At 39.2% G+C, this 16,738-nt stretch overlaps 2 protein-coding genes across 2 annotated transcripts; one reads left to right on the plus strand and one right to left on the minus strand.

Moving 5' to 3' along the window:
* Nucleotides 1-1,820: 1,820 nt before the first annotated feature.
* Nucleotides 1,821-2,819, minus strand: LOC139475539 (uncharacterized). The gene has a single exon (XM_071258729.1). It carries the CDS (start codon nt 2,817-2,819, stop codon nt 1,821-1,823), a length of 999 nt encoding a protein of 332 aa, XP_071114830.1.
* A 2,161-nt stretch (nt 2,820-4,980) lies between these two features.
* On the plus strand, nt 4,981-16,003 carry LOC139473935 (proteasome subunit alpha type-1-like). Its single transcript, XM_071256757.1, has 11 exons — nt 4,981-5,073; nt 6,854-6,898; nt 7,375-7,476; nt 9,274-9,377; nt 9,679-9,767; nt 10,651-10,721; nt 11,316-11,445; nt 12,332-12,411; nt 13,388-13,459; nt 14,672-14,728; nt 15,496-16,003. The coding sequence occupies exons 1-11, from the start codon at nt 5,071-5,073 to the stop codon at nt 15,577-15,579; spliced, it is 837 nt and encodes a 278-aa protein (XP_071112858.1). The 5' UTR covers nt 4,981-5,070; the 3' UTR covers nt 15,580-16,003.
* The last annotated feature ends 735 nt before the right edge of the window (nt 16,004-16,738 follow it).

Raw genomic sequence — 16,738 nt, forward strand, 5'->3', positions numbered from 1 at the left:
AGATGCTGATGTTTTCCGCTTAAGTGTTGCCTGCCTTTATGCCTTCGGATCCGGGGTAGAATAGGTCTTCAGCAACCTATGCTTGCCGTAAATGGCGACTCTGCTTGTAAGAGGCGACTTACAGAATCGGGTGGTCAGGCTCGCTGACTTTGTTGATGCGTGTGAACGAATCCCAATTACCAAGATCGATGCTCATGATATCATTCACTGGTTTGTCTGGTCCAGACTTGATTATTTACAGACCACCATCATATACCTGGAATATTGCTGAGTGAGGCATTAAACAAAAACAAACCAATCCTGCACAAATAAATGACAAGTGTCCAGTTCTTCTGGCAGTGAATATATGGGGGAAATGAAATAATCACTTTATTACAATGTGCTTTTGTTGTATTGTGCTGTGCTAAACATTTGCCAAAACTGACTCAGTTTAATTTCTGAAATGAAACATACACATACCATAAATATCAAAATTTATTAAACTTTTATTCAGCATTAGGGTTAAGTCCTAGATCACATTGACAGATGTACTTCAAACATGAGGTGTTTGCTGTAACATTTCACACATGTACTTTTAAAGCTACATCTTTTATTAAGGGGATTTTATGAAAATTATATTGGTTTTTTTTAGATTATTATAAGTTTGTTAATAAAAGTATTGGCATCATATGTTTTTTATTTGTTAATCCTTATAAAAAAACAACTTTATGCTTAAAAGATTAATTGGATCTGGAATGAAGAAATCCCTTGAGTTTATCTTGCAAACAAAACCCAGGTTATAGATATCTCTATGGAATGCATAACAACATTTTAAAACAGTGTCAACCATGAAAAAACATAAGTTTAAACTATTATTTCATTCTTGAAATAGTCTATTGTACTTCAGTCATCCCAGTTCCATATTTTAGATCTGTTGCCAAACATAGTATGAGATTTGTGAGCATTTCTTATTTCATTATACAGACCCCCTGAGTAGGGGGACAAAAAACTGTCTGAGTAGGGGGACAAAGCAGCACAGGGTGTTGTCCATGGAGGCCAACCATGTAATTGGTTATGAGTTCTGGGAGTGCGTCATGTAACAGTAAAAACGCTTCATCCATTTGGAAAATCTCTTGCTGGTTTTCAGTGAGAGCACCCTTGCCACTAAGCTACGCAACCGACCACCGTCCAGAGTCCAGATTGTCCGGACCCCCGACCTCCCCGCCCCCCTCCCCCTATTCCTACTTGAAACCCAAATGTAGTATGTTGTAGGCAGTAAAATTATGAGAGATGATTTTGCTGTTTTTGACCCAGTCCCTTTTGAAAATGCTGAATCCTCCCTTGGTGTGTGCCATTGTACCCCTCGGGCGATGAAGGTAGTCACCCAACCTGTCAACCAATGTGTTGTCTGGTCAGGCCCGATTAGTGACACCGGCCTTCATATAGCTGGAGTTTTGCTGGATAACTAATGTGAAGATCAATACAAAACGTCAATGTCAGAGGATATCCGCCGACACAGATTCCCTTGGGCGTAAAAGGCAAAATAGCGGTGAATCATGTCCTTGCATGTGTGAAAAAGAGAATTCAAAACAAAACACAAAACTAATTTCATTTCATTGTATTGATTGATAAGGGTATTTGGAATTCGGAATATAAGCTTAAACATTTCAAAATACATTTAAAAACAGGACAACGTATTTATGAGGTTCCCAGAACAAAAACCTGACAACGAAGAAACATCAATTTACGATTGCGAAAGTGGCTTTTCATTTTTTGAGGAATGACGTTTGCATTCTAAACATTTAATTTGAAATAGGCAATTTAGGGTAAGTTCAGGATAATTAATAGAAAAATCGTTTAAAATAGTCGTTCTTTAGAGCAAGTTTGGCTGTAATTCTATCTAAAGGATTTAAGTCAAGACACTTCTTCAAAAGTGACACAAGCTTTCGGTCAGGAATGTCAAGACCAGATACGTCCAGCTGACTGTGGTCTTGGGCGATGAACTGAGGTGGTTTTCCCGTCAGACTCTCATACACTGACGCACCAAACATCCACATGTCAAAGGACTTCATTATCTTGTCTTCAACATTCCTTGTCTTGCTCTGTGGATTGTAGCTTCCGGTACCAAGCCTGATCGCATCGCCAAAGTCGATAACTTTGACCTTTCCACCCTGTCCAATGAGTATATGGTCTGGTGTTATGTCCCCATGGACTACGTCATGGCTGTGAAGATGTTCAAGACACGTGACAACTTGTTTCATGACTTTCTTCATCGCACCTTGTCTGCGAGCCTGGCACTTCCTGGCAATGAACTCTGCCAGGTTGGATCCGCCGACATACTCCAGTATCATGACATGGCGGCCCTTGTGTTCAAATAGTTCATAGGCTTTGATAATGTTCTTGTGTTGGACCTGACCAATGATGTTAAACTCAGTGGTCCATGCTTTGGACACTTCCATCGGGTCTCTGTTTCTTGGGTGCGACACTTTGGCTGCAAATACTTTTCCGTCCTTGAACACATTGTACACAGTGGCGTTAGCACCACAGCGGATGACCTCGCGGAACATGTAGCCATGGATTGTGAGGCCGAGGAACGGGTCGCGTGGGAGTGAGCGGAGAAACCCCTCCCCAGCTGATTGAGGTAACTGACAGTTTTCAGGGTGGCGCTGATGGTAAGGGGGAGTCGCGGCATCCGCGGGAGGCGTTGATTTAGACACAGACTCCACCAGTCGCTCTGCGTCCGACGGGAACAGACATTTTCTCCATAGTTCTGCTGCAGCATTGTGATGTCCGGCTTGATGAGCCCACGTTAGATGAGGATCTGAAGACAGTGAAATCATCACATTACAAGTGTTCTGATTTAAATAAATTACACACACACTGCAAGCAATACAGGCATCCAGCTATCAACACGGTAGATGAACATATAAAAAGTAAAAGTGGATGCAAGGCACGCCAATGGAAAGTACGGGGAATCAGAACTCTAATTTGGTCATGTTTTGAAAATAAACTATATTAGTTACGATAGCTGCTGCTTGTGTGAAATCGGCTAATATGTTTTTTTGTCTTGATTTAAGACAGACACGTTTCAATACAGATTTAATTGGTTTCAGGAAAAGAATAAAAATAAATGGATTCTGGAGAGAAATACAAATATTATAGCAGCTTTATGATGGCACGTTTAAGAAGTATCGCACATTTATTCAATAGTTTAAGACTGGTGTGAAAAACAACCACCCGCCGCCTACAATCTGTTGAAAAATCCATTTCGAATTTGCTGGATCGTTCTTAATCTTAGGCTTAATCCTTTTTTAGAGACCTCGCGCCGCACAACTAATCTAACAGTAAACCCGTTTGGGGTTAATAATACTGACAGCAATATTACTTACCAAGAGCCATATCCATGAGGGTATTGGAAACCGATTTCCAGAGTAACACAAGCTGTATTTTAGATTAAATCGCCTTACAAAGTTTCCGTGAAGAGAAACCACGCCTCGTCTCTAGCACAATGTGGCTAAATGTGACGTTCCCTTCTGTGACGTCACACGTTTATGACGTCATGTGTGATGTTTTCCGGTTTAACGGGGTCCGGATTAACGAGGCTAGGCTGTTTATTTAGAGGGCCAGGTTGCCGGATTTTATAAACGTTTCGGCTGCAGTTAAAAACGAGATTCAGTATTTACATGTGATAAAACCCTGCCTTGTTATATATTTTTTTCTGTTCAATCTACAAAAGTACAAGTATGAAGCCTATTTATGGTAGGGCGGTCGGGTAGCCTAGTGGTTAAAGCGTTCGCTCGTCACGCCGAAGACCCGGGTTCGATTCCCGACATGGGTACAATGTGTGAAGCCCATTTCTGGTGTCCCCCGCCGTGATATTGCTGGAATATTGCTAAAAGCGGCGTAAAACCATACACACTCACTCACTCACTATTTATGGTATCGTGTCCCCCGCCGTGATATTGCTGGAATATTGCTAAAAACGGCGTAAAACCCTACTCACTCACTCACAAAAGTAAAAAGTTTGTACTTAGAGGTTTTCCGTTGTCTTTGAAAGTTCTGAAGAGGTCATCCCTCGGTGAAAAAAAACACACATTGCACTGGCCTACCAATATATGAAATTTATGCCCGCGTAGAAATTTGCGTCTCGATCGATGCTCAGACGAGGGCGTAAGTTAACTCTGTTTCATCGCTTACAATGATGATGTTTTCATATCGTTTTTTATGTATTTGCGGAATATATATTATAATCTGACCTGGTCCAAGTCCGCATTCCTTTGAAATGTCAAAGTGTTTTTGTCTCTCGATCTCAGGTTTATAGAGTGAGTGAGTGAATGAGTGCATTAACATTAAATCTTTTCAGGGAGATCATGAAACAAACGTACAAAGACATGTAGAGTGTCACCCAAAAATATGAAATAAGGGGAGGCTCAATATTTTCAGTACATTAGTGCATCAAAATTCTCTGACACCCAACCAACACTCCCAACCCCAATGTCTAAGTGACAGAGGTGACACTGTGTGTGGAAATGATGTTTTAATATACATAAAAAAAATTCTCGATAAGCTGCACTATTGTTGATGATGGGAAGATATAAACAAAATTTTCTCAGAAACGTTGGTGAAACATTTAATATATGTTTACAGATATTGTTATTAAAATTATGATGAACATGACATTGATGCCATATTGTTCTCTCTCATCATCATACGGACCACATAATTAAAAAATATGAATAATATCACAAACTTTATAAACCCTTGTAACCCACATTTTCATAAACCCGTGGCTCGGGATTTCACTACATACACTATTGCTCGATATAAAGGACCACATGTGAATCACAGCCCCTTCTACAAAGAGATCTTAGAGCTGTGATCGCAGCCCCTATACTTTAACTGGTGTAGTCAGTTCTCTAAATTCGGTTTCCGTTTGTTTTGAAAGTAAGGGAGTAAACGCGCAAACGCATCCAAGGGACGTAATCATTGTTGGAACTCTTCTATTTGTTAGGGTGAGAAAGTGTCTTTCGTAAATATATTCGCGTAGTCACGCTTTGAGATTGATCATTTTGGAACCACAGTTCAAGAAACATGGTAAAGTTGATAATCCTGGACACTTTGTGATGATGTTTGGCATTTTTGTCATCTCTGTTTGATTTTGCGTAGCATGTAAATTCAATAATTGAATTACTTCGGCTCTGCCGGTATCAGCATGCTTTTGATTCAATTTAGCTTTGTCATATTATAAACACTATTAAATGTTTGTCCATTGCGTATTCTTGCCAGTTTAAATTGATCTTATTCGTATGGGATTCTTGTTCGGTTGTTAGTTAGTTCTCTAAAAATCTATTATTTAAGTCGAGATATTTCCTCAATTCTGAAACGTAGGTCCCCGTATCATATTGTCCTGTTTTCGATCAGGCATTTTGAACGGATTAAAGACATCTTTTCACAAAGGTAAAATTGCGATATAATAACAACTGATTAACGTTCATCATGCAAATAATGTGAAATTGTATGCTATTGTTTGCCAACTGATTGTTTGTACTACATCATTAGTACTAAGCTGGTCGACCCATGAAAATCCAGGTTAGAATTGGTCTTCAGCATATCATGCTTGTCTAAGTGGCAACTATTCTTGTCGTAAGAGGCGACTAACATGATTGGCTGGTCAGACTTGCTGACATTGTTGATTCATGTCATCATATCATGATTGTGTAGATAGATGCTTATGATGTCAATCACTGGATTGTCTGGTCCAGATTCAATTATTTACAGACTGTCTGAATTTTCTTTTCTTCCGTTATCTTGGTCAAATAGCTGGAATATTGCTGAGTGTGGTGTAAACAAACAAACTAAACTTAACTGGTCCATAATTGTTGGGTGTAATTTCACAGTGACACAGCTTCACGTTTACTGTCCGACATCCAGTGGCTGCTTGTACATCATGTGTAAATAGCTGTAGATTAATGCCCTCATGTTCTAATAAAGTCCAGTGCTGATTTTGCACCAGTCTTCACAAGATCAATCAGTGCAAATTACAGAATATCACAAAGTTGTATTACTTTGATCTCAAACCATTTACAATGTTTACCTTTGAATACAGCCAAACCTTTCTTTTGGAAATCCACTCTTATGAGACTAAGTGAGAGAGGGAGTTCGGTTTTACGCCGCTTTTAGCAATATTCCAGCAATATCATGGCAGGGGACACCAGAAATGGGCTTCACACATTGTACCCATGTCGGAAATCGAACCCGGGTCTTCAGCATGACTTATTAGTCCAAGAGCCTGAAGGGTGTGAGTTGACAAGCAGTGTTATGATTTTTAGACAAAGACTAAGCGTGGTATGATATCTGTGTCTTGCTTGATACTAGTACCTTACACCCTTGAAGATCCGGGGTAGAATTGGTCTTCAGCAACCCATGCTTGCCATAAAAGGTGACTATGCTTGTCATAAGAGGCGACTAATTGGATCGGGTGGTCAGGCTCGCTGACTTGGTTGATGCATGTCATCGTATCCCAATTGCGTAGATCGATGCTCATGACATCAATCACTGGATTGTCTTGTGCAGACTCAATTATTTACAGACCGCTGTCATATAGCTGTAATATTGCTGAGTGCGGCATTAAACAACAAACAAACAAACGAACAAACTAGCACCAATATGAAAATGTTGCATTGACAGAATGAAGTTAAAATCCACAATAGTAAACTTTGCCATTGCTCTTGTCAATCCAGGTCCAGGGTATGTACAGGTGACTCTTATGTGTTAGACATCAAACATGACAAGTAAACAAAGTTTTATGTGTTCAACCTTATCCAGTTTGAGTTTTATGAGAGTGTACTGTGAAATGAATTGTTTTACTTTTCAGTTTCGAAACCAATATGATAATGATGTCACAGTTTGGAGTCCACAGGTAACTATGATATGTAATTTGTAATGTAAAACAACTGTAAAACAGAGCTATGGGGGGCAATTGTCATTCCAATATTTTAAAGTTAATTGTTAAATTAAATTTGACTTTTCCAGGGCAAAGGTATTCTCATCTTTTGCATTGTAATTGCGGCAATCATTTGTACTAGTTATGCAATGCTGGATTATCTATTGTTCACAGGGAAATAGGGGTGGGGTAGAGTTTTTAAAGTGTTTGCATCTAATCCAATATTTAGAGATACATTCACCAATGAACACAATGTTTGAAACAGTGTTGGAATTGGTTGTAAAATCTTTATTGATGATGGACCATTCCATTTGATCGATAACCAAAATATCAATTTTGTGTCCTTTTTCTGTTTTTGAATGTTAAGTTCTGTAAAACTAAAACATTGTAAGAATTTCAGTAACTTGGGTCACAGTGCAACCAACAATTGTATTTTTCTTTTCTTGTGACAGGGTCGTATTCACCAGATTGAGTATGCCATGGAGGCGGTGAAGCAGGGGTCAGCCACAGTGGGTCTCAAGTCCCGGACACATGCTGTTCTTGTTGCCCTCAAGGTAGTGTCCAGTCCAATGATCATCTCTACCCCTATAACACATGTACAGTCAAGTCCTGTTAATCCGACATTGTTGGTTGCATATGATAATGTCGGATTAACGAGTATGTCGGATAAATGAAATTAGGTAGTATGAACGTTCGTGATCGAAAATTGGACAACTACACGATAGATATCGATACAACCAAGTAGGAACATGAAAAATGAAATATTCATATTGTTGTGTTACATTGTCAGCGGAATATGTTTTCTAATCAGTAGCGAGACTTTGAATCCGATTTTAATGAAATTGAGGCATGTGATTAATCCTGTTTTTTTTATTTAAAACAGTAATTGTATATTGTTAAGCAAGTTTAATCTCTGCAGCCATTGAAATATGCAGCTACTCGCCGACTCGTCTCGCATCAAAACACGGGGCTATGTACTCTCGGGCAGATGACCACAGAGTACGTTGATCACTGTGTTGGATAACGAGACTGAATAATGAGTGATTTCAGCAATTCGTTGCAAATTAGGTGTGTGGAAGTTGGAGTGCGAGCCTGTCAGATTAACAGGGATAAATAGCACTGATTTAATCAGTTCCCATTATTTGTGTCAAATAAAGCCAAATGTCGGATTAACGAGTGTCGGATTAACGAGACTTGACTGTATAACTAATGCCATCAAACTGAATGTGGTGTATTCTTGTTATGATCTTGCTCGTGGGGATTCTTGGTAAGAATATAAGTCCCATTCAAATTATCTTTTTAGCAAGAGGTAACTTACCAGATGGAGTGGTCAGGATCAGTGCTCTGATGTCAATCACTGGATTGTCTGGTCCAGACTGGAGTATTTTCAGTCACCATCATATAGCTGGAATTTTGTTAAACAAGAAACAAATGATACTGACCTATTATTACCATGACAATATCCTTTTGTCTTTTTCTTATATATGTATAAAACAAACTGGGGGTATTCTGTGTTAGAGCATGGGTCCCCAGCAGCCAATGCTAGTCATCTGAGGGGACAAGATGGATCAGGTTGTCAGACTCGATGTTATTGTACCCTGATGGTGGTTGGCATTCTCATAATCATTATGTTTTCAATCTTTGTTTTGCCTGGTCCAGACCAGAACAGGCTACAGTAGGTCTGGCTAAAAAGATTGATAATTGGAATTATTGTCGATGGGAAGAAATATTAACGATTATCGATATGAAAATTGTGTCATTGATAATATCTTACATTAACTATTGTGATGAAATAAAGTTTAAATTTACTGAAATAGATGTGTTATTGTTAGTCTGTCTTACAGACCCTGATACAAATATATATCAAATACAGCCCATGCAAGTCTATAATGTTTGGCAAGTCTAGATCACTGCAGTATCCTGCACAATGCAGAGAGTCACTGGGCTCCTTTTTATTATATTTTTATTAAGATAACTGAACAACTGTTTTTATGTACGATATGTTCATTTCAGAGACTAGATTTTAGTCTATGTTATTGTCAATTTTATCAATTACTGAAGACAGAAAGCAATTAGTTTTGGTATATCTCACATGTCCACAAAGTAATCCATGCATAAATGTGTCCCCACTCAACGATAATTGATCTCTATGATATAAATCGATAGCCATCCCTAGGCTGCAGTGAAATAGCTGGAAAATTGCCAATGCTGCATTACACAAGCAAGTTATAATATGGAAGGGAGGTAATTCTGTAATTCATGTGCCAGTTCAGGAAGCGCATTAATAGAAGTTTTGTTCTGAATCTATCATCTTGTTCACAATGTTGATAAACTTGACTGTTCTGTTTCAGCGAGCCCCGTCTGAGTTGTCAGCTCACCAGAAGAAAATAATTCCCGTTGATGACCATGTTGGTGTGTCTATAGCAGGTCTTACAGCTGATGCTCGACTCTTATGGTCAGGTTACCTTTCAACTTGCCGTATTGTATATGTTTTGTTCAGAAAATGATATTTCAGTTGCTTGTCCGTCGAAATATACATCTTTAACGTGTCTTCACTGGCTTAAAAAATTCTTGATGGTCAAATTTCATTTTACGGAAATGGAAAACAAATCACTCTTGATGTTTTTCTTACCATTTGATGTTATATTCCTTTTTGATACAGCAAATATTTAGTGTATTTTGTTTTGGTGTAAATTAGTCACTTCCCTTTTGTCATTTCTTGAATTTACTGTAATATGTTCATTCCATTTTTCCAGCAACTTCATGCGATCTGAGTGTTTGAATTCCCGGTATGCCTATGAAACTCCTCTACCGGTGTCCCGACTCGTCAGCATGATCGGAGATAGTATCCTTGTGAGGAAAAAATGACAGTAAAAAATGGATTTCCATATGGTGTGTTACGTGACAAACATTGCTGACACGACATCACCATTAAATCTTGTTTACACATTAACTATACATTCACTGTTTTAAATTTGGTCAGTGCATAGGTAGCCCACTTATCTGGGGTGGGATGGGGGGTGGGGTGGAGTTATCTCCCCTCAACTGTTCTAGGATCTGCTGATCGGTGAAAAAAATCCATAGTTCATCCTGATTAGGATTCTTACTCTGTGAGCACAATTCCTATTTGTGTACTAAATTTACCTGAATTTCTGAAAATAATAATCCGGTTAATTTCTTCAATTATTCTGAGAATCGACATGGCTGGGACTTATGAAAAACCATACACAATAAGTTCAATTTGTTTTCAGATGTATGCCTTAGTGAACAAACTTACTATAGTTCAAATGTCGATGAAACAAACACTTTTTCGATATAGTAATCTGGCAATTAAATACCCTTTCTGCGCTGCTGATTTTTTTTGTAAAATAATCTGTATCATACACAAGAAAATGTGCATTGTCTGGTAAATGTTTGGCCTCAGTTTGGGTGCTTATAAAGATTGGTCTAGAATTTGGTCTGGTGCGTTATTGGAACAGGACACTTAATACAGTGAACTCAGTACTTGTCACAAGATGAGAAAACACTTTTACTTCTTCCCGTAGACAAAATATAATTTACCTGTAGGTAAAGTCTAGTTCACGTTTAGGGCTAGTAGATGTGACTTCTAGCCCTCTTTGGCAAGGAACCTTCTGTGTATAAGTCCAATGCTTTGTACATATTATTTTGTATTCAATGAGAGATAATTTGTATTGAGTGAGAGATCCTTTGTCCTTAACTTTGCTAAGAATCACAGGTACCGACTCAGCGTTACGGGAGGCGACCTTTTGGAGTTGGCCTCTTAGTGGCAGGATATGATGTAAGTCTTTGTGTAGCAGAGTAAAATACATTAAACATGGTATGCATGAAAAATGCCACCTTGAGGTATTAAACTTGAATTTGTTTACATTTGTTTTTATTTATTCAGACAGATCATGATGGAAGCATGGTTAAAATATAACTATTTATTACATAGTGTGCAGTCAAAGGTTGCATCTTATCGCTGCAGCTGTTCAGGTGAACAAATAGGAGATGACACACTTGGGCAATATAATGTGTATTTTGGCATGAAAAAATGATACAGTGAAAGGGAGAGGGACGTGCCAAAATTTATCATAACTATGGGGTTAAGGGAAGAGGGGCTTAGTTCGCAAGGAATCGGGTGGTCAGACTCACTGGTTGAAGTATGTCATCGATCCCAATTGCGTGTCATCGATCCCAATTGTGTGGATATCAATGATATCAATCCTCAGATTGTCTGGTCCAGACTCGATTATTTACAGGCCGCCGTCATATAGCTGGAATATTGCTGACTGCGGCGTAAAACAAACCCACCCACCCAACGACCCACTCACTCACTCACTCACTCACTGTGATTCATGAATGTTTTGATGATGTAGACATATGCTTCCAGGCACAAGGTCCACACATCTACCAGACCTGTCCATCGGCCAACTACTTCGACTGCAAGGCCATGGCCATCGGAGCCAGGTCCCAGTCTGCCAGAACATACCTGGAGAGAAAGCTTGACACCTTCCTTGACTGTGAGTGCTGCTGTCTGCATCAAATAGCAGTAAAACTTCTCAAATTGTAATTATGGACTTCCCAGTTCATATTTATGTTCATGTTCATATGTTCCTATAATGTCAATGGTTTTAGGATGTTAGTAGTCACTGATAACAGGACCGATGAAGAGGGAGAAGCTTTAATGTACAGTTTTGCCTTACTGCATTGAATGCAATTTGAAATTTTATGTTGAAATACCTTCGAATTTAAAAAAATATACCTGTTAATAAAGTCCAAATTTTAAACAAATTATGTAATGTTTTTTGCATTTTACCTGACATTGGCACTTAGTTTGGAATCCTTGAGGTTACACAAAACCAAACGTTTTTCCATAGATTTCTATAGAGATGTTATATAAAAATATATATTTTAAATAAATAGGCATTCGAAGCCTTTACATATACATGTAATGCATAGTCTGGCCTTAAAGCTGCCATGAAAACTCAAATTTTGGCTAGCTGAGCTCTTCCAAATACTGGAAGCTAACACATCAACCCCAGTTACGCACCAAAAGTCATGTACTTGAAAATATCGATGATGATATCCACTTTCAGCTGAAGTCATCATGCTTAAAAAGTCAGCACTAAATATTGAAAATCATTGTCAGTTAAATTACCGGATGAATGTACATGAAAAAAACATCCAATCACAGCTGCCAGATTTCTATATTCAACCTTCTTTATGAAAACTGCTGCCCAAACGACTGATTCTAAATGGGTGCAGTAGAACATAGATGCATCCCTGCAATTAGCATAGAGGTCAAGGTAATTTTGCAATCAACTTGTACAGAATTTCTGCTATGGATGCAGGGATGAATCAAGTGAATTAGAAACTGGTGCAAATTTTCTACCTTGTCACCGACAGGTACTCTTGAGGAGCTGATCCTGCACGGGATGAGATCTCTGAGGGACACGCTGCCCCAAGACTTGGAGCTCACAACCAAGGTGAACATGGTGTTAAATTATTTTTTATAATATCCAGTGGTCTTCACATACTACGATCACAGAGTTATGTCCCTTTGCATTCCACATGGTATCGCTTTCAGTTTCTTTTGGCGTCCGAGTTTGTTAGTATCCTTGGAATACATACATTTTGTGTTGTGTTTGTAATCTATGAGATTGGGATTTTATTGAGTAACTCAATGGGGGAGTTAATATTGGGGTCACAGGTGCTAGAGGGATGGTGTGTTCTCGAGGGCAGAGCCCATTGTGTCTCTGCCTGTATCGTTTTGTCAGTTGATCTGTTGATGGTTGAATTGGAATTAATGTACCGACGATGGTATCCCTATGTTCCAAGGATAAGCTTGAATACTGGAGGTGAACTGGTTTCCAGATTCAAGCCGTTGTAGATGATGCAATGCCTTCATCACAATCCACTTTGTGTTAATGATTCTGTCAGCGCATCAAAGCAAGGTTTACCAAAAATATGTTTGTTTGATGAAGCACCAGGATGTGCAGTTATAGGATGCTGACTTGTTACTTCAGTAAACCTGTGAAGATCCGGGGTAGAATAGGTCTTCAGCAACCAATGCTTGTTGTAAGAGGAGACTGTGCTTGTCATAAGCGGAACTTATGAGAATGGGTGATCAGGCTCACTGACTTGGTTGATGCATGTCATCGAATCCCAGTTGTATAGATTAATGCTCATGATGACAATTACCAGACAGTCTTGTCAAGACTCAATTATTTTCAGACCGCCGTCATGTAGCTGGAATATTGCTGAGTGCGGCGTAATACAAACAACAAACAAAACAAATCTTGTATCTTTCTGCAACACATTCAGCATGTTCAGACTTTCATAATTCTCTGTGTGTGTGTTCTATGTGAGTACCTAGTATATGGACTGTTTGTTCAGAAAGCTTTGATGCTTAAGGTGTGGTAATGACTCAATTATTATTCAAGCTGATATTTTATCTTACAGAACTGCTCCATTGGGATTGTCGGCAGAGAACAGGACTTTACAATCTACGATGATGACGATGTTGCTCCATATGTATCCTTCAGTTCATTTTAGGGAAATAATTGCACAATACCTTACAGACTTGCAGAGTACCTGTTAACTAATGATTCTTTTTGCAGATCAATATCTTGTCAACACTGATCTTGTCAACACTGACATGTTATACTTACTACTGGTAAACAAACACAAATGTGTTGATGATGCTGAGACACACATCTGTGAAAGGGGCGTGCACTGATGTATGCGAATGTCATCCCAATATTGTTCCCAGATTGTTTGCCTTTTAAGGCAACCCGTGAAGATCCCGGTTAGAATTAGCATTCTGCAACCCATGCTTGTCGTATGAGATGACTTAACAGGTCGGGGTGGTCAGACTCACTGACTTGGTTGATGCATGTCATCGTATCCCAGTTGGGTAGATCGATGCTCATGATGTCAATCACTGGACTGTCTGGTCCAGACTCGATTATTTACAGACTGAAGTCATATAGCTGGAATAGTGCTGAATGCGGCGTTAAACAACAGACAACAGAAAGCCTGGTCTCTTTATCTCTTCTGTGTTTACTTGTAGTGTGAACTCGTGTGACAAACACCAAGACCTTGATCAATTCATCAAAAGTTCACATGAACATGGTCGATCGTACTGGCCATTTCCATCTTTATCACATGCTATGTAATGCAGGGACAAATGGAGATCAGCATGCCCTATTGTCTATAATTAATTTTTTTTCGAATAAAAAAGTGATTGTTAGTTGACAATTCAACACTGTCCATGCAAATTATCCTTGTGATAAGGCTAAAAAAAAGATAATAGTCTTGGTTCTCAGGCACGGCCCACATCTTCATAAAATAAAGTCCGTTGCACATTTTGTTTTTATTTCCATTCTCCACCCCCCAAAGAAATCCTGATACTTAAAAACAATCCAATCCAATTTAGCACACAGTTACTTCCCTTAACATGCACACTGCTTTACTGCACATCTTGTGGCGCAATAAGAGTTTGTTTTTTGTATGCTTGTTTATATAAGGAGCCCCTCCCTGCCTCAGGTTGATAGCACACAACTGTTTATTTAGTTACATACTTGTTTGAACAATCGCAAAAAAAACAACCACCGCCCATCTGCACTATATTTTCGTTGGCTGAGAACCAATTCTTTTGTTTTTTAAGCCCAAAGTAGATTTTTCCACTGAATTTTGAGTATGTTGAAGAACATGTTTTGTTGTAATGACCTTGACATTGACCAGCTGACAAAGATTGAAGGCGAGGAGAGAAGTGCACCGCCACCAGCTGAGGAAGGGGAGGTAAGTCTGTCAGCACACACTTGGAAGTATAGATGATTGAAACTGAAACACAAATTTTCTTGGCTACTTCTTCTTGTCAGTGTAACATGATATGAGCTGAACTGTGATGCCTAAGTTTGCTGTACTATAGAAATGGGAGAAATTCTTTTGATGAATGATGATGGAATATTAGTCATGTCACTATGTGATTTGTGACAAAGTTAATGAGAAACATCTGTATATGCTTGGTAGACATTATTTGAAATGTTGCATAAAGATGCTTTTCCACAGGACTATCCGATTACTTACTGGAAAATGTTACTTGACGCTCTTAACATTTTTTAAATATTTTCCAACCACAATCATCATGATCATATAACTGAGCAACGGTCAGGTTTCATCTAGATAAACTTGAGTGAGTGAGTGCGTGTTTATACACCACATTCCACAAGCCTATCAACCAGTGGGGGGCAGTCGGGTAGCCTAGTCGTTAAAACGTTCGCTCGTCACGCCGAAGACCCGGGTTCGAATCCCGACATGGGTACAATGTGTGAAGCCCACTTCTGGTGTCCCCCGCTGTGATATTGCTGGAATATTGCTAAAAGCGGCGTAAAACCAAACTCTCTCACTCACTCACTCAACCAGTGGATTGCCTGACTTCGACTCAATTACAGATGATATAACTTGAATATTGCTGACGCACCATAAAACAACAGGTCCTGATGCCCTTTCAGGAATGTTCCCTCCCTGTGCCTGTATTTCTCAAATGTAAGCATCCTTTTTGTCAGGCTGCTATGGAGGCCCAGGATGATGCCGCAGCACCTTCAGAACCCAGCGTAGCTGCCCCCGAGACTGAGGGTATGGACCACTAGACAGGCAGTCATCATCATCACCCAGTTGACACGATGCTCTCATTGCCAATACAAGTCATCTATCATCAACACAAACAAATACTGGTGTTCAGACATCAGTCTGAGGAGTAATACTGTTAGGTGTCTATCATGACTCGTTCTGAGTATAAAACCTTGCTTTTGAGAATGTCATCAGTTGTTGATGTTACTGACAAATTGTTATGTATTTTCAAAAGATGCTTAAATACTGATGTTTGAAGAGAGGTCAAGTTGATTTTCTGGGTTTAGATTTTAAATGTTTGTGGACATTTTGAATCCTGAACCTGTTTATGAACTATAGTGCTGGTGGCTTAAAGAGCATTGAACATTGAAACATATTTATGTCATCCACTGTACATTTCCTTTCTGTTGCTGAACATGTGTATTACAATAAATACAAATTTGAAATGGTAGTTTAGTGTTTGTAGTTTTTGAACCTACCTGTGAAGATTCTGGGGTAGAATAGGTCTTCAGCAACCCATGCTTGCCGTAAAAGGTGACTATGCTTGTCGTAAAAGGCGACTAACGGGATCGGGGGGTCAGGCTCGCTGACTTGGTTGATGCATGTCATCGATCCCAATTGTGTGGCTCGATGCTCATGATATAGATCACTGGATTGTCTGGTCCAGAATCGATTATTTACAGACCCCCGTCATGTAGTTGGAATATTGTTGAGTGCAGCGTTAAACAACAAACCAAACCAAAAGTTTATGAAGCATGTATCTGTTTAGGAGATTGGTCAACACTTCAAATATTGTTCATCGCAAACAGGGGCCCCAGTGCCTATGAGCAAATCCCGAGGGGGAGGCACGCTTAGCATGACATTATGAAGGGGTATGCAGTAGTCCTGAAGCATTGTAATAAACAATAAACAAGTTGTTTGTCCATGATACTAACATATAACTAAATCATTTGGTGCCATGTATTCAACAAAATCCTGTATCCACACTTGCTGTCTACTTGTATTTGTAACTTCAGGCCCATAGGAACAAGGGTCCTTCCAAACCTATTTTTTTTTATCAGATTTTCACAAGAAGAATTTTGCTCATCCTCACAACCCATTGGTCAACACCTGCATATATACAGTGTATTTGCTGAGCTTCAAGGATGTAAGGTTTGCAGCCACACCCCCACTATGATT

This window comes from Haliotis cracherodii, unplaced genomic scaffold, assembly GCF_022045235.1.
Source record: "Haliotis cracherodii isolate W230 unplaced genomic scaffold, xgHalCrac1.p SCAF_3, whole genome shotgun sequence".
In the NCBI taxonomy this organism is placed as follows: Eukaryota; Metazoa; Mollusca; class Gastropoda; order Lepetellida; family Haliotidae; genus Haliotis; species Haliotis cracherodii.

Coding starts and splice junctions, on each gene's coding strand:
- LOC139475539 (XM_071258729.1), bottom strand. CDS start 2,819: ATGATTTCACTGTCTTCAGATCCTCATCTAACGTGGGCTCATCAAGCC.
- LOC139473935 (XM_071256757.1), top strand. Junction 11,446..12,331: donor GCTTGACACCTTCCTTGACT/GTGAGTGCTGCT, acceptor TGTCACCGACAG/GTACTCTTGAGGAGCTGATC. Junction 12,412..13,387: donor ACTTGGAGCTCACAACCAAG/GTGAACATGGTG, acceptor TTTATCTTACAG/AACTGCTCCATTGGGATTGT.